The sequence below is a fragment of the Periophthalmus magnuspinnatus genome, chromosome 1 (genome assembly GCF_009829125.3).
Source record: "Periophthalmus magnuspinnatus isolate fPerMag1 chromosome 1, fPerMag1.2.pri, whole genome shotgun sequence".
Classification (NCBI taxonomy): Eukaryota; Metazoa; Chordata; class Actinopteri; order Gobiiformes; family Gobiidae; genus Periophthalmus; species Periophthalmus magnuspinnatus.
Genome location: NC_047126.1, coordinates 1,529,588 through 1,548,670, shown reverse-complemented (window position 1 = coordinate 1,548,670; position 19,083 = coordinate 1,529,588). Strand labels below are relative to the sequence as shown.

General features: G+C 39.5%; 1 protein-coding gene across 1 annotated transcript; it reads left to right on the top strand.

Moving 5' to 3' along the window:
* The first annotated feature begins 76 nt into the window (after window positions 1-76).
* Window positions 77-18,567, top strand: LOC117378843 (phosphoinositide 3-kinase regulatory subunit 6-like). The gene is made up of 5 exons (XM_033975538.2): window positions 77-127; window positions 5,483-5,609; window positions 8,395-8,481; window positions 16,571-16,823; window positions 18,208-18,567. Exons 1-5 carry the CDS (start codon window positions 77-79, stop codon window positions 18,356-18,358), a joined length of 669 nt encoding a protein of 222 aa, XP_033831429.1. The 3' UTR covers window positions 18,359-18,567.
* The last annotated feature ends 516 nt before the right edge of the window (window positions 18,568-19,083 follow it).

Below are 19,083 nucleotides of genomic sequence, written 5' to 3'. Positions count from 1 at the left end.
AACAGTGACGTTTCACGCTCCTCGCACGTGATTGGTCGCTGTGCAGGGGGCGTGGTCTCGTGACGCAGCAGGTCAGATGTGGCACGCGCCTGTCACACCACGCGGGACAGAGCTGCGCGCGCTGCGGGTGAGTCCAATGAACTTTGGAAAGATTAAAAACAACAGAGATGATGATGATGATGAGGAGGATGAGGATGTTTATGATGTTTATGATGTTTATGATGTTTATGATGTTTATGATGTTTATGATGTTTATGATGTTTATGATGTTTATGATGTTTATGATGTTTATGATGTTTATGATGTTTCGGGCTTAAATCTGCGCTTGACGCGGTTTGTGTGTGTGTTTTTGTTGTGTTTTTGTTGTGTTTTGTTCGTGTGTCACAGTTTGTGCACAAAGAGGTTTATGTAGTGACGTCATCTTATTAGGAAAAATACAAAAAAACAAACCAAAACCAAACCATCTGAGAGGAGCAGATCACAGAGGATTATGTGTCAGACAAAAGTAAAGTGTTAAAGTGCTGTACTTTTCAGGTATCTGTACTTTTACTTAAGTACATTTACAGTGTGTACTTTTTACTTTTACTTGAGTACATGTGAGAGCAGTATCTGTACTTTCTACTGCACTACATTTATGAACAGGACTGAAAAGTAAAAGTACTTTTCATCTGATTTGAGGGAGTATTTTTAGTCTGTGGAAACATCCGGAGTAAAGTTTAAGAGTTTAAGCAAAACAAAAATAAAAACACAAAATTCAAAAGAAATAAGAACAAAATAAGAAAATGTCAATTTTTTTTAATGAATATCATCAGATTTACACTTGAACAAATGAACAACACTCAGAATCTGTGAAATACTTTGACTTTTTACTCTTTAAGTACATTTTTAAACAGGTGCTTTAATACTTTTAACTTTTAGAATTTTTCATGTGATACTTTTACTCGAGTATCTTTTAACCTCTGTATCTGTACTTTTACTTAAGTAACAACACTGAGTACTTCTTCCTTTAAAGTGTGTGATTGTTGAGTTGAGACACGTCTGTGGTTGACACTTTTCTTCAGGTGTGACACTGATGTTCATCTGTTTTATTTTCTGTGATTATGTGATAATGTGATAATGTGATAATGTGAATAATGTGATAATGTGATAATGTGAAAATGTGATAATGTGATAATGTGATAATGTGATAATGTGAATCCTGTTTGCGTCTGAGCAGATGTTTCTTGTTCCTTCTGTGGTTTTTGCTCTGAATCTTTTCACGGCGTCGTTTATTCATTTTTTCTGTGTCTTCATCTCAACAAAGAGACGGTTTTGTGTTTAAATATAGAACAAAACAAAAAAACAACATAACTGCACATAAAACTTTAAACAGACTCTCTCTCCTCCTCTCTCTCTCCTCCTCTCTCTCATCTCCTCTCTCCTCTCTCTCCTCTCTCTCATCTCCTCTCTCCTCTCTCTCCTCTCTCTCATCTCCTCTCTCCTCTCATCTCCTCTCTCTCGTCTCCTCTCTCTCGTCTCCTCTCTCTCGTCTCCTCTCTCTCGTCTCCTCTCTCTCCTCTCTCTCATCTCCTCTCTCCTCTCTCTCCTCTCTCTCATCTCCTCTCTCCTCTCATCTCCTCTCTCTCGTCTCCTCTCTCTCGTCTCCTCTCTCTCGTCTCCTCTCTCTCGTCTCCTCTCTCTCCTCTCTCTCATCTCCTCTCTCTCGTCTCCTCTCTCTCGTCTCCTCTCTCCTCTCTCTCCTCTCTCTCATCTCCTCTCTCTTGTCTCCTCTCTCTCGTCTCCTCTCTCTCATCTCCTCTCTCTCGTCTCCTCTCTCTCGTCTCCTCTCTCCTCTCTCTCCTCTCCTCCTCTCTCCTCTTCTCTCTTGCAGATGAATATTTTGCACGTAGCAGCTGTGTTAGCGTAGCAGAGCAGTTGTGTTAGCGTAGCAGCTGTGTTAGCGTAGCAGAGCAGTTGTGTTAGCGTAGCAAATGTGTTAGCGTAGTGTAGCAGCTGTGTTAGCGTAGCAACTGTGTTAGCGTAGCAACTGTGTTAGCGTAGCAGCTGTGGTAGCGTAGCAGAGCAGTTGTGTTAGCGTAGCAACTGTGTTAGCGTAGCGTAGCAGCTGTGTTAGCGTAGCAGCTATGTTAGCGTAGCAGCTGTGTTAGCGTAGTGTAGCAGTTGTGTTAGCGTAGCAGCTATGTTAGCGTAGCAGCTGTGTTAGCGTAGTGTAGCAGTTGTGTTAGCGTAGCGTAGCAGCTGTGTTAGCGTAGCAGCTATGTTAGCATAGCAGCTGTGTTAGCGTAGCGTAGTCAAGCGGGGACAGTAGCTTTGCTGGTCAGTCATTTGTCAACGGTTCCATTTTGGTGGTGTGATTCCACCTCCCACTGATGAACACTGGTGTTGTGTCCTTGGGCAAGACACTTCACCCCCCTCACCCCAGTGTGTGTGTGTGTGTGTGTGTGTGTGTGAGTGTTTGAGTGACTTGAATGTGGAAAATCTGAGCTTTTAGTTGAATATTTGTAAAGATTTCAGTCATGCTTTGATTTTTTTTCTTGATTTGTTTTGCATATTTCACGGTTGTTTAGTAAAAGTCTGTGTGTGTGTTTTTAAGACGCCACATTGTCTTTTAGTAACACCACAGATTACACCGTTTGACCCAAAGATTCAGAGATAATCAAGTGTTTGTGATTCAGTCTGTAACACATCTGCACGTCCTTTAAACGGCCCAAATCACACTGTTTAAAGGCCCAAATCACACTGTTTAAAGGGCCCAAATCACACTGTTTAAAGGGCCCAAATCACACTGTTTAAAGGCCCAAATCACACTGTTTAAAGGGCCCATATCACACTGTTTAAAGGCCCAAATCACACTGTTTAAAGGGCCCATATCACACTGTTTAAAGGCCCAAATCACACTGTTTAAAGGCCCAAATCACACTGTTTAAAGGGCCCATATCACACTGTTTAAAGGCCCAAATCACACTGTTTAAAGGGGCCAAATCACACTGTTTAAAGGCCCAAATCACACTGTTTAAAGGGGCCAAATCACACTGTTTAAAGGGGCCAAATCACACTGTTTAAAGGGCCCATATCACACTGTTTAAAGGCCCAAATCACACTGTTTAAAGGGGCCAAATCACACTGTTTAAAGGCCCAAATCACACTGTTTAAAGGCCCAAATCACACTGTTTAAAGGCCCAAATCACACTGTTTAAAGGGGCCAAATCACACTGTTTAAAGGGGCCAAATCACACTGTTTAAAGGCCCAAATCACACTGTTTAAACGTCCCAAATCACACTGTTTAAAGGCCCAAATCACACAGTTTAAACGGCCCAAATCACACTGTTTAAAGGGCCCATATCACACTGTTTAAAGGCCCAAATCACACTGTTTAAAGGGGCCAAATCACACTGTTTAAAGGCCCAAATCACACTGTTTAAAGGGGCCAAATCACACTGTTTAAAGGGCCCATATCACACTGTTTAAAGGCCCAAATCACACTGTTTAAACGGCCCAAATCACACTGTTTAAAGGCCCAAATCACACTGTTTAAAGGCCCAAATCACACAGTTTAAACGGCCCAAATCACACTGTTTAAAGGGCCCAAATCACACTGTTTAAAGGCCCATATTTCAAACAACTAAACGATTTTTTTTCTTATTTTTTTGTTATTTTGAGTTATTTTTGTTTGTTTTTTTGTTTGTTTTGAGTTTAATTTATTCATTTATTTATTCATTTTTTGAGTTTATTTTTGCTATTTTTTTATTTAGTTTTTTTTTTGTTATTTTGAGGGGTTTTTTGTGGGGTTGTGTTATTTTTATTTATTTATTTTTTGTTACATTGAGGGTTTTTTTTAGTTCATTTTCTTTCTTTTTTTAGTTATTTAGAGTTTTTTTTATTATTGTGAGTTGTTTTTTTTTCTTATTTTTATTATCAAAACAACTAAAAGATTTTTTTCTTCTTATTTTTTTGTTATTTTGAGTTATTTTTGTTGTTTTTTTTGTTTTTGTTTTTTTTAGTTTAATTTATTATTATTATTTTTTTAAACAGCGCCCCCTCTCTCTGTCTCTGCTGCTTCAGACTCATTCTGGTCTTAAATGTTCGTATTAACCCTCTACATGATCCTGGGGTTTTTATTTCACTTTTGTGTCTGTAAATAAAGTTTTGAACATTAATAACGACACATGTACAGAGACTTTCTCTCACCTTCCTACTGCAGTTTAAATACATTTATCGAGAAAATACAAAAGAATATTGATAATTTCCTGTTTGACAATTTTATCTTAAACCTTTGGCTCAGAGTTCATCCTTTTTTCAAACAGTGTCAGGGACTAATTTTCTCCAGTAAAACCACAGAGGGGACATCTTGTTGTAGTGACATCATTTAATTAGAAAAATGCCCCTCCACATTCTGAGTTTATATAAATGGACATGACCTTAGCCGCTGAGTTTCATACAGGACGTGATCATGATGCACTTCCTGTTCCGTTTGCAGCAGTTCTGTTCAAACCTCACACCTGCTGCACGTCCAAGGCCCGAGACTTTAAAATGTGCAACGTGAACTGGACCTGAATAAAAAAATACAATCTGCTTGTGATTAAACTCTTCATCTGAAAACTTACAATAAAATAAAATAAAATCATGCACATGTGGGATCCAACAACAGACTGTTTATGTAAATGGACATAGTTAAGACTCGACTGTGGCTCCAGTTCACTTTCTATTGAAAAACCTGTCTCCTCTCTCTGTCTCTGCTGCTTCAGACTCGCCATTTTGGTCTTAAATGTTCGTATTAACCCTCTACATGAGCTTAGGTTCATTTTTTTAAAGTTATTTTGAGTTTTTGTTTTGTTTTGTTTTTTAGTTATTTTGAGTTTATTATTATTATTTAGTTTATTTTCTTCATTTTTTGAGTTATTTTGAGTTTTTTTTGTTTGTTTTTTTTTTAGTTGGATTCTGAGTTCATTAAAAAATTGTATTTGTTATTTTGAGTTTATTTTTTTTAGTTATTTTTAGTTTTTGTTGTTTTTTTGTTATTTTGAGTTTATTTAAATTTTTTATTATTTTGAGTTTATTTATCTTTTGTTATTTTGAGTTTAGTTACTTTTTTTTAATTTTATTTTTTTTTGAGTTATTTTGAGTATATTTTTTTATATATATTTTTTTGTGTTTTATATATTTATTTATTTTTGTTTTTTTCACAAACTGTCCCCTGTCTCTGTCCCTGCTGGTGTCAGACTCGTCATTTTGTTTTGGGGTTTTTATTTCACTATTGTGTCTGTAAATCAAGATCTGAACATTAATAACAGACACATCAGGTCCTTCTGTCCCCGAGGTCGCTCCTGTTAGCGTTAGCATTAGCGTTAGCGACAGGTTTGATTGCGGGAGGGGGCGTTACCTTCAGCAGCCTCTGTCCTGATTGGCTGTTTGTGGTGACGTCACACTCTTCCTCACACAGTCCGTGCTCCGCTCTTACCTGTGGCGTGTTTTTCTGAACAGGACGCGGGTCGTGACGTGGAGCACTATTTTCAGGAAGTGCTGTCGGCGTTTGAACAGCGCGCGGACCAGAGCGACGCCCTGAGCGGCCGCCTGCTCCAGCTCTACCATCAGATCGTGGCTGACACAGGTGAGACACAGGAGCGCTCAGACGTCTGGACACGCCCTCCTTCAATGTGTTTTTTTTATTTTTCTTCATTTGTACTTCTTTGTACTTCATGTACGCGCAGTAAATCATCAAATATATGAAGTAAAATCTATGGAAAATGGTAAATTATCACATTTTTATACAGCGCTTTTCAACTTTGAAGTCACTCAAAGCGCTTTACATCACACGTTCACACACACACACACACACACACACACACACACACACACACACACACACACACACTGGGGGCGAGGGGGTCTAAGTGTCTTGCCCAAGGACACGACAACAGCATACTCTACCAACTGAGCCACTGTCGATCTTTGCTTTGTTGATTTTAGAGTTTTTTTTTACTGTATTTTCTGGACTAAACGTCGCTCTGGAGTATAAAAATTGCAAAATAATGAAGAAAAAACATTTACAAGTCGCACTTTTTACTTTTATAAACAAACAGAAAACATCAAATATATGACATAAGTTATAGGGAATTATTTAATCAAGAAAAAACTTAAATTCCATTCCATTAAATATGTTTTTATATCTATATTCAAATCGTCAAAGTCTCCACACGTTCAGTTATTTCACTTTTTTTCTTTACTACTGTATTTTCCGTCGCTCTGGAGAATAAGTCGCACTTTTGGGGAAGTTTATTTTACAAAATCCGAGCCCAAGAGCAGACATTTTATCTTTAAATGAAGTTATAATAAAAACAATGTCTAAACTGTAGCAGCCTCAGGGATTTCATCTGAGCCCGAGGGAGAAAAAACTGGATTATTTTATATGAAACGTAAAAAAAAACAAAATGAAATGACACAAACCTCGTGACCCGACGTCCACGAGGGGCTAACTGCTCGTCTGGGGCTTTCTTTCTTCTCACTCTGAATAAATATCAATAAAAATGTCAAAGATTGTTAATTATATCTACGTCTTATTTCATTTCCTGTCTGAACGGAGCTTTTGAAAATGTGGGCGTGGCAGAGCGCTGACGTCCGAGTGCGACGACTTATACATGTTTAAAACTGCTTCACAACTAGAGCATAAAAGTCAAATATTAAGAACAAAACACTAAATTAAATACATAAATATGAGGGACTGTTCCTTTAACGTAAGATTTTAACAGTTAATCAGATAAATAAAGTGGAAAAAACAACACGTTTACTCTGGATCTCACTCCAAAAAGTCACACTTATCGTCCAGAAAATACCATAAATGTTTTTCTTTGCTTCATAATTCCATGTTTCTCACTTTTTCTGTGTTTATGAAACGTCGACAGTAGTAAAAATAAACAAAACAGAAACAGTGACCGAGGGGGCGTGTCCACGTGCAGTAATGACCCTCGTCCCTCGATTAGACGGTGACATCATATGAGCCGACCACAGCTCAGTTACATAACATGTGGTGACGCCTTAAAGCTACAGCACAAACGGCTCGTTCAGACCGGATCTGGGATAAGACATCTGTGTCAATTAAATCAAAGTCTCTTATTCACAGAAGGACCAGTATCGGGTATAAATGAACATATGTACTTTTTAATTTTATTTAATTTGATATATATTTTATATTATATACATTATATATTTATTTTATTTTTTATTTTATTTTACCTTTATTTATTTATATTTTATTTTTATTTATTTATGTATTTTATTTTTATATATTTTATTTTTCATTTTTTGTTAATATAATTTTTATTATAATTTTTATGTATTGATTTATTTATTTATGTATTTTATTTTTATATATTTTATTATTTATTGATTTTTTACTTTATTTGTATTTATCTTTATACAGGGGAATTACAGTTACTTTTCTAACTTAAAATAAATACTTGTCAGTACTTCATCGTGTCATTTTGGGTTTGAGCTGCACAGTGTTAGAAAGAACAGAGAAAACACAGAACTTAGTGATATTTTCATCTTTTTCCCTCAAAACTCAAGCTGTTTGTAATAATAACATGTTTTTCTCTTAAATATAATGCACCTCTGTGTAAAAGTAAAAGTACTCTGAATGCAGTACTCTACGCTACAAAACACATTTTAATTTGCATATTGGGACAAAGATCTCTGGAAGTATTTAGACAGTACAAGTTCTTCTCTCAAACTGAAAACACTCCGTTCCACCTTGTGATGTCATCATGTGGTGATACAGGAAGTGCTCCACTGTGTTTTTAAACTCCACACACCTTCATTTATAGAATCATCTGGATCATTTCAGTCCTGGAGTTGACACTTAACTCGACTGAACTAAAGGTAAAAGGAGGAGTTCACTTGAAAACTACCACTTGATGACATCACAAGGTGGAACAGAGCGTTTTGAGCTTTGTAGATGTGACAGACTGATAATAAAGTGTGACTGAAACATGTGAATGAAACAAAACACAACTCCAGGTCTGTTTTTGAGGAGGTAACAGCGTTAGAACACGGATTAAAGCTGCAGGAGTCAGGTGTGTGTGTGTTTGTGTGTGTGTGTGTGTTGGGGTGGGTGTGTGTGTGTGTGTGTGTGTGTGTGTGTTTGATGTTCGTTGTTTATTTACCTCACACACACTGACCTATAAAATGGTAGAATTGTCTTTGATTTATTTCTGGGCATCTGTTTCCATAACATCCGTGTTATTTTTAAACCCGTGTCAGACCTGATGAGCTCCGGATGTGTGTTTTCACTCTGTGGATGTGACTCTGTGTTTGTGTGTGTTTGTGTGTGTTGTGTGTGTTGTGTGTGTTGTGTTTGCGTCTCTTTCGTCCCATATTCATGTTTGTGTTTATTCCAGAGCCGTCGTCCAGCGGAGCCCCGAGCGACTGCCCCCTGCCCAACCCGGACATGAGCTTCTACCTGTGGACGGAGGAGCTGGACATCTGTGAGTGTGTGTGGTCAATGTGAGGACAGCACAGGCCACGCGTCGCTAGGGGCGACTGGGGCGAGTGTTTGGCCCATTGAGCCGCAGGCGGGTTGAATCACGCTCCCATAGATTTATTTTATTAGTTTTTTAAAATAATAATAATAATAATAATAATAATAATAATAATAGAGTCAATGGGCTTCACCCATTGACTCAGTGTTGACGCTGACATGCTAGCAACAACAAATATGCATGTCCCACACCTACGGCGTGGGTTGCTAGGATACAGGAGTCTGTGCAGGGGGCGGTGCTGCCACGAAGTTGCAGCGTGAAAACAGCAATAGGCCCTACGCCCTCTATGGGCTCGGGCCTAAAAATAAAAATAATTAAAGCCGCAAGCGGCATCGAGCGGCCCTCGCAGGCCCGGCACTCCCTACAGGAGGCGCTAACGTGCCAGTTTTGTCCGTGTTATTGCAGCTTTGGGCTGGACGTGTCTCTAAACAAACACACAGTGGAAGGACTGATGCACCACTGTGGCAACACTGTGCAAAATACAAACTGGGCCCCCTGGACTTTTTTGACGGGAACGACCTGAAGAGTCACTGTGCCAAATTTCACATTCTTAATTGAAGTGAATAAGTCGTTATAAAACTTTGAAATGTATGAAAATTAGTACATTTTCCCATTAGGATAACATGGGCTGTTTTATGCATCGCCATGGCAACACGGTGAAAAATATGACATGGGTCCAGTTGACTTTTTTCATCAGGATGAGATGAAGAGTCATTGTGGCAATTTTGACAATATTCCGTGAAACTAATGTTTTTCTGATGATTGGATAAATGTGGGAGGTTTCCCATTAGGATAACAGTTTGTCACATCGCCATGGCAACACGGAGCAAGAAACACATGGGTCTGATTGACTTTATTGATTGGGATGACCCAATAGACTCATTGTTTTATTTTATTTGTGATTATTATTATTGTTTGTGATCTAAAAGCACAATTGATGTAAATGTGACGACTCCAAACCTTTTTCAACATTTAAAGATGTTTGTGTTTCCCTCAGTCGTCCTGATCCAGAACAAAAGACTAAGTTTAAAACTGTAACTGGACAAATCGTTGTAGGAGGAGCTAACGACACTGAAACTGTAAACATGTTCACAGTTTCAGTGTCGTTAGCGCCCCCTTCAGACAGATATAAGGCAGTGTCCAGCAGGAATCTGACCAGAACTGAAGAAGAGACTTGGACGACTCCTACAACGATTTGTCCAGTTACAGATTTAAACTTTGCCTTTTGCTAAACATATAAAGATGAAACTTAGTGTGACAAAGGCCCATGACACATAAAAAACTCTATTCTGACTCCGTCCTAAACCCAACAGGACGTCGGCCAGACTGGACAGAACCCCATTTTTGCAAAATTTCCCTTCTCTTACTTTTTATATCTCCACCTTGGAATTTATTTCAAGATGCTTGAAAAAAGGTAAAACTAACCAAGACTCATGTGCAATTAAATATTATTATTTATTTTTTTGATGAATTTTAAAATGTGGGTTTGGCTAATCCACAAATCAGTGACTGAAAGGCTCACGAACAGCCTCACGAACTCATGTAAAGTCCATGCTGCTGTTCTGTAACCACAACAGTCTACACACACACACACCCACACACACACACACCCACCCCCACACACCCCACACACACACACACACACAACAAGGCGAGTTAAGTGTCTTGCTCAAGGACACCAAACCCACCAGATCCCCTTAACGGCGTCTCGCTCTCTCAAAAATCCTGGTGAATATCCCTGAGCGTGTCCTGTTTTTCCGATCCTGTTGTTGCTGTTTCTCTGCATTTTCCACACTTTGGGATAACTCTTGGACTCTGATTCTGAGCTGGAGTTGACTTTGTGCTAACTCTACGCTCTTCTGTCGCTCCTCCATGTGCTTTTGTTGTAACTCGTACACTCTGTTCTCCAGCTCCAGTTTGTTTTTTGTCAGGTTTTCCAAGTGACTCGTCCAAAATGCGTCTCTTTCCCTGTGATGTTTCTCTAAAGTTTCTCTGAGCAGAACCTCACGTTTTAACGCTAAACTGTTCTCATTAAACATATTTTCAATCTGGGTTCTAATTGCAAAGAGATGAGCAGCTTCCCTTTGTACCATTTCGTCTTTTAAAAGTTCTACTTTTGTTCTTAAATTAGCGTTTTCGTTTTGCAGAAACTTTATCTGGACCTGCTGATCTGCCAAAGTAGATTTTGCCTGTTGAGCCAATTCATTCCTCAAAATCTCAACGTTTGCTGCAAGTTTTGAGTTTTCTTTTTCCAGATCTGTGACTTTTTGTTCCTTCCTCGGGTTCATGTCTGTGGAATCCTCGACTTGCCTTAGCACTTGATCAGAGAATTTAAAAGGAGCCTCTTTTTGGCTCAGATTCACTTTCAAAATCTCGATCGTTTCTTTAAGTTCTGCTCGTTCTTTCTGCAGATTCTTAATCGTTTGCTCCTTGGCTTCAGTTTCCATCTGATTTTCCTCCAAAATCGTTTCTCTCTGGGCCTCCAAGATTTGGAAGTTGGAACATTCCTTCTCCAAATGTTCTATCTTTTGCCCCATAACTTTGCTCATCTCTAACTGCCCCTCCATCGTCTCTTTGACAGATCTCAGCTCCTCGTTTTCTGCCTTCATGACGTCCTCGTTTAGTTTTGCTCGTGTTTCCTGGAGTTCCTTCTCTTTCTGAGCCAACTTCTGCTGCTCTAGTTGGAGCTGCTCTTCAAAGTTTCTCCGCTCAGTGTTGAACTCCTCCTGTTTCTCACGAAGACATTTAACTAAATGTTTAAATTCTTCTTGAACGTCTTCTACTTCCTGCTCTGAATCTTTGATCGAGTGTTTCAAAAAGTCTTTTTCTGCCCTTTCCTTTTGAATATCTCGATCTAACTGGCTCACCTCCCTTTTAGAGATCTCCAGTTTATTTTCCAAATCTTTCTGCTCCTGACTCCACTTTTCTCTGTCCTCCTCAAACTTCATTTCTTTGATTTTGTGCAGTTTGAGTTGTTGCTTAAGATTTTCGTTTTCTTTTTCTAACTCTGCCGTTCCGTGTGAATCGTCCCCTCGTTCATGATGTTCCTCAGTCGTTTCTCTGGTTTCAGTCTCTTGAGTTTCTGCAGTGGATGTTTGAAGCTCAGACTCTTTTAGACTGAGCTGAGACTTGAGTGTTTTCATCTCCATTTCATATTTTAGGACTTTCTTCTCAGTTTCTCTTTCTGCTTCCTGCCACTGTCTAAACTGCGTCTCCATTGTGCGTTCTTTCAGAGTGAGCGCTGAGACTTTATTTCGCAGACTCTCTACTTTGTCCAACAATTGAATATTTTGTTGTTTTAGTGAGTCCAGATCCTCGCTCTGTTTTACGGCGTCTTTATCTTTGGTGAGTTTATCAGAACTGCACGTTTCTGGCTTTACTCGTTTCAGTCTTTTGATCTGAGCCTGAATGTCCTTTGCGTTCATTGTTGTGTTTGTGAATCTGTTTCACTAGTGAGTTATTCTCTATTACTATAATCTGTTACTCGTGAGTTTATCGTGAGTTTATCAGACAAGTTCTTCTGCTTCAGCTCTACAAACTCTCTGAAACTAAAGCTTTGAGGCTTTACAGGCTGTGCCACTTTGTGACATCACACAGTTCGAGAATCCCGGTTGCCGTGGCAACGCCGTCGACACCGGCCCTCAGGGTTTTTTATATATAAATATACAGGCATCGCCATGGCAACACCGTGCAAAATACAGAATTGGCCCCCGACTTTTTGGGCGAGAACGACCTGAAGAGTCACTGTGCCAAATTTCACATTCTTAATTGAAGTGAATAAGTCGTTATAAAACTTTGAAATGTATAAAAATTAGTACATTTTCCCATTAGGATAACATGGGCTGTTTTATGCATCGCCATGGCAACACGGTGAAAAATATGACATGGGTCCAGTTGACTTTTTTGATCAGGATGAGATGAAGAGTCATTGTGCCAAATTTCACATCATTCCATGAAACTAATATTTTTCTGATGAATGTGAAAATTTGGGAGGTTTCCCATTAGGATAACATTGGCAGTTTGGTGCATCGCCATGGCAACACGGTGCAAAAAAACACATGGGTCTGATTGACTTTATTGATTGGGATGACCCAATGGAATTTTGTGTCAAATTTGGTGACATTTGGGAAAACTAAATTTTCGGCCGTCCATACAAATATATTCTATGTTCTGTAGGGGGCGCTATCGCGCCAATTTATTTTATGTCACAATGAGTAGGTTTAGGCCCAAAAGTCTTACAACTGATTTTAATTTAAACCAAATCGGACTTTGTATGCGCAAACGGGAGCAAATTTAGAAATTTGAAAATTGCAAAAATTCCAGTGGAATTTTACGGCTTCGCCGCACGCAAACCGTAATAGGCATCATCATGAATTGAATAACTTTTGATGCCCCACTTGTCCAGATGATGTACAGTGAATTTCAGCCCTGCAGGTGAAGCGCCTTCAGAGGAGCTGATTAAAATGTGACGTCAGCGAAAACGCTGACTTTGCATTTTGGAATTTTCAATCCAAGATGGCCCATGTGCTCATCGTTGCAGAAGCAATAGGCCCTACGCCCTGTAGGGGCTCGGGCCTAACAAACAAAGGGCCTAACAAACAAAGGGCCTAACAAACAAAGGGCCTAACAAACAAAGGGCCTAACAAACAAAGGGCCTAACAAACAAATACACGTCAGTAAAAACATTAAAAACAGATGTAGGTGTGTGTAAAAGTTGTGATTGTGTCACCAGTGCTTCTAGTTTTACTTTTCCTTGGAGTGGAGTTTCATTTTTGTGAAGTAAAATGGCTAAAATCCTCTTTCCGTCTCAGATAAATGCTGTTGTCGTGTCCTTGGGCAAGACACTTGACCCCCCTCGCCCCAGTGTGTGTGTGTGTGTGTGTGTGTGTGTGTGTGCGTGTGTGCACTGTTCCTTGATGTTCAAATCAATTTTGTACATATATGAGCCGCACCTGAATATGAGCCGCAGGTTTTCATATTGTAACGTGAGATATTTACACAGAATTTCAATTTTCAATTCAATTCAATTCATTTATTTTTGTAACGCCCAAAATCACAACCACACAACAACACACAAAAACACAACAACACACAAAAACAAACAACACACAAAAACACAACAACACACAACACACAACAACACAACAACACACAAAAACACAACAACACACAAAAACACAACAACACACAAAATCACAACCACAGTTGTCTGAAGGGCGTTCATGTTTTGGTTGATGGGGGAAACCGGAGTACCCGGAGGAAACCCATCCAGACACGAGGAGAAACATGAAAAACTCCACACAGAAAGGCCTGGTGACCCGGGGATCAACCAAACACACAAAAACACAACAACACACAACAACACAACACACAAAATCACACAACACACAAAAACAAAGCAACACACAAAAACACAACAACACACAAAAACACACAACACACAAAAACACAACAACACACAAAAACACAACAACACACAAAAACACACAACACACAAAAACACAACAACACACAAAAACACAACAACACACAAAAACACAACAACACACAAAAACACACAACACACAAAAACACACAACACACAAAAACACAACAACACACAAAAACACAACAACACACAAAAACACAACAACACACAAAAACACAACAACACACAAAAACACAACAACACACAAAAACACAACACACAAAAACACAACACACAAAAACACAACAACACACAAAAACACAACAACACACAAAAACACACAACACACAAAAACACAACAACACAAAAACACAACAACACACAAAAACACAACAACACACAAAAACACAACAACACACAAAAACACAACACACAAAAACACAACACCACACAAAAACACACAACACACAAAAACACAACAACACACAAAAACACAACAACACACAAAAACACAACAACACACAAAAACACAACAACACACAAAAACACACAACACACAAAAACACAACAACACACAAAAACACAACAACAGGAAAAATCAGACACAACAGGAAAAATCAGACAACACAAGAAAGACGTTACATGGACACACTTTTTTAAAACTCTACCTGAAAATTGGCACCGACACGACATCAACACGGGATGAACACACCTGCAGGTTTAGACAAAGCTGCACCAACACGAGCCTCTGCTTTTATTTCCTTTTGTCGTCTTTTTACATCGACCGAGTTGGATTCATTGATGCTGAGCTCACGTGCAGTGGCTCTATTTCCTTCTTTGTTGGTCAAACTTACGTGCAGTGGCTCTATTTCCTTCTTTTATGGTTAAACTTCCGTGCAGTGGCTCTATTTCCTTCTTTGTTGGTCAAACTTACAAATTTACGTTACTTTTTTAATTCTTTGGATCATGTGACTGTATAATCATGATTATAATCCAACAGTCTTGATTTTCCTTTTGTGATGCACCGATATAACACTGGGATCAGATATCGGCACCGATATTGAACGTTTTGCTGGATTCGATATCAGTTCAGGCGATATTGGTTCGGTCGATATCACATTTTGCTTTATAAACTGGTTTAATAAGACGATTCACTGGACGATGTTGGCTCAGAATGTCTCATTTTTACCTGATGCTGTTTGTGTTTTAGTCCCTGGTATCGGTTGATATCGGTTTTGACAGGTACTTAAAGCCAAAGCCAAGTATCGGCCTCATTATCAGAACAGAAGGAGCTGGATGGTTCGTTCCTGCTGCTCTTATCGTCACTGATCAGTTAAAATACCACAGAGAGGCTGAATTACTTGAAGATTAATGATGTTCCACAAGTTTGATTTATTTGGAGGTGGAGTCGCGAGCGTTAAATGCGTTGAAACTGAATGAAACTCTTGTCCTGTGAGACGAGCCGCCTCCCGTCTCACGCCACACGGATCTGCGACGATATCATCAGAGATCCACCGATACGGGGTTTCCAGTGGCCGATCCTGATACCGATGTTTAGAGCATCATCAGCTCGGACGACATTTTAAGCTCTTTTTGACCACAGACGTGTCAGAGCGCCGTGTGGACGCGCCGTGTGGACGCGCCGTGTGGACGCGGCGTGTGGACGCGGCGTGTGGACGCGCCGTGTGGACGCGCCGTGTGGACGCGCCGTGTGGACGCGCCGTGTGGACGCGCCGTGTGGACGCGCCGTGTGGACGCGCCGTGTGGACGCGCCGTGTGGACGCGCCGTGTGGACGCGCCGTGTGCAGCTGTGTCAAAGGGCCCGATGGAAAATAAATCCAACTACTTTTTTAACTTGTAATGAACCGTTTCTGTATTTATTACTTATTCAAGTTTCAAATGTTGCATATTCATTTGCACAGATGTAAAAATATGTCTAACTGTGTATCTCTTGATAAAATGACATGTTAAGACCATTATACCTTTTAATTTAACCTGTCGAGGGCCACAGAAAATGACGTGGAGGGCCACATTTGGCCCGAGGGCCTTGAGTTTGACACATGTGAAGGGTAAATGCTAAAACGCTGGAGAACGCTCTATGAACAGACACTAAACTTTGTGACATTACAACACAAATCTGTTTTTTATCTGTGTCCGTGTGCCCATTGATCCACAGTTTGGCAGATTGAATCACACTCCCATAGATTTGATTTGATTTGAGTTTAGTTTACTTTATTTTTTTTATTTTTGTTTATTTTTTATTTTTTATTTTTGTTTATTTTTTATTTTATTTTTGTTTAGTTTAGTTGTTATTTTTTTTAAATCAATTTTGTTTTATTTTTATTTTTTATTTGTTTTTATTATTGTTTATTTTGTATTAATATAATTGTTATTTATTTATTTTTATCAATTTTGTTTTATTTACATTTTTATTATTGTTTATTTTGTATTGATATAATTTTTATTTATTTATGTATTTCCCCGTCTGTTTTAAACAACATGAGGCCGACATAATGCTGTGATTTCATCTGAAGCTCTGGCTCTGACGACGTTTTTTATTAGTCACGTGTTTTATTTGGCTCTTGTGTTTGTTTCTTGTATAAATGGTGTGTGTACATTGTGTGACAGGGCGGGAGTTGTCCAAGTGGTTTCGCACCAGCTCCTCCTCAGATTCGTTCTCCACGAGCCAAGACCAGGACCAGGACCGGGACCAGGACCAGGACCAGGACCAGGACCAGGACGACTTCGACCTCGGAGATTCGCCGCTGGAGTTGCCTTCGGACATGGCGCGTTTTTCTGTGATGTCCAACGACTCCGGGATCGAGCGAGACCTCCCTCTGAGCGCCGAGCTGTGCTTGGGCGGAGCTGAACACGGAAAGAGGTGCATAAACACACACGCCGAGCACGGGCCCCTCTGACCCAGGGGCCGCAGTGGAAATATCACTAAATGTAACCGAATTTCAATCTAGACTGTACCGACTCCGCCTCATAACACAAAAAACACACAGGTTTTTCTCCTCAAAGCACAAACTTTTTCACCTTAACGTTTCTTCCTCCAAACTTCCTTCCACGCCGACAATTTTCCTCTTCATGAACATTTTGTGATGATTATTTGCAAATATTTCTCACTTCATTTCTCTCACTTGCTGGAAAATCTCATTAGTTTGTTGTCAGTGCAGACATTAAAACAGTATAGGCTTTTTTTAAAATGACAGTCATGCCTTTTAATTTAACTTCTCGCGGGCCACATAAAATGACGTGGCGGGCCGCATTTGGCCCCCGGGCCTTGAGTTTGACACATGTGCTCTAACCAGTGTGTCACCGGACTGATCCCCACAATCATCCTCGTCGTTTAACTCAAAGTGCAGTGAAAAGTCTCAGTGTTTATGACTAAATCTGAGCCAAATGTTTTCACTCCACTTACACAAATGAATTTTTCTTTTGCTCTCGTGAATAAAACATTAGACTTTATAAAAACTACACATTTAAAACCTGTACAACTAAACGTCGCTCTGGAGTCGCACCAGCCAAAAAACACAGAATAATCAAGAAAAAAACAAGTCGCACTGGACGATAAATTGAAATGTTTTTGACAAAATCCAACACCAAGAACAGACGTTTTATCTTTAAAGTCAAGTTCTAATAATAATAATAAAATGTGGAACAGGCTGAATATCAGTACATCACGCTAATGCTAACGCTAACGCTAACGTAACACATTTATATTTATTCAGCTCCATGAAGCACAGACAGAACTGAACACGTGTCTGGTTTGTTAACGTAAGATATTAACAGTTAATCAGATAAATAAAGCAGAAAAAACAACAAGTTTACTCTGGATCTCACTCCAAATCAATAAATCCACTGAATTCTTCATCCTCGGTGTCGCTTCTGAACAAATCCACCAACTCCAGAGGAAGATGAAGCGTCGCTCGGCAGAATACGACTTTATTTTAGGCTCATTTTTGTTGAGTGTTTGTCTTTTAAATGAGTGTAATGTTGATATTTTAAATGTTGAGTGGTTCAGGAGGAGTAGATACTGGTCCAAGTCTAGAGCCCCTCGCACGACTGTCACTGTGACAAGAACCAACATGTGACTTTATAGATTTGAATCATTTCACATATAAGTCACATCTGTGGAGAAGTCGCACCAACAACAAACTGAACAAAAGTCACACTTATAGTCTAGAAAATCCTGTATTCTGAACCCAGCGCTCTGATTGGTCCGTGCAGCAGATCACATGACCAAACACCTTTTCCTGCAGGTGTGAGGTGTCCGTGTGCTATAAGACCGACAGCTCCTCGGACTGGACGCTCCGCAGACCCAGGCCGTCGCCGCAGATCCAGCCCCTGCACCCGACCTTCTGCTCGCTCTTGTGCCTGCCCATCGTCACCTTCAGCGGGGCGCTCCCCTGAGACGGACCTGGGAAACCGACGTGTGTTTTTAGGCAAAGGTTAAAACGCCGTCGAGTTTTTTTTTTTTTAAACGAAATCCCTTGAAATGTAAAGTATGAACGAGGTCAGATGTAAATGTGTAAACTGTGTACATAAACTCTAAATGAGCTGGAAAACGTTTGCACAAGGTGTCTGTTTTCACTGACATTAAAATATTTGTCTCCACGGCGCCTCCGATGTTAAAATGTTTTATAAAAGATGGATTTAAATTATTGATCCTGACTGTTTTATATTGCAATATTTGTAGATATTAAAAGTGTTTTATGACACAAAATGGACTCTTTAATTTAATCCATGTTCTAATGTTTCATCCACAAAAACAGACCTGGACTTGTGTTTTTGTTTCATTCACATGTTTGAGTCACACTTTATTATTAGTCTAACATCTGCAAAGCTCAAAATGCGACGTTCCACCTTGTGATGTCATCAAGTGGGAGTTTTCAAATGAACAGCTCCTTTTACTTTTAGTTGAGTTTGGTGAAAGTATTTCACTCCACTAATATAAGTCATAATTTACAGTAATATCAATAAGTCACTTGTAGTTGCACGTGTGACCAGCAGGGGGCGCTGTTGGACTGAAGGAGCCAGTCACTGAAGAGTCAACAAAGCTTTTTAAAATGAATCATCGTATAAGACACGGTAAAGGCATCGTATTCTATTTATTATATTTATATTTGTTATATATT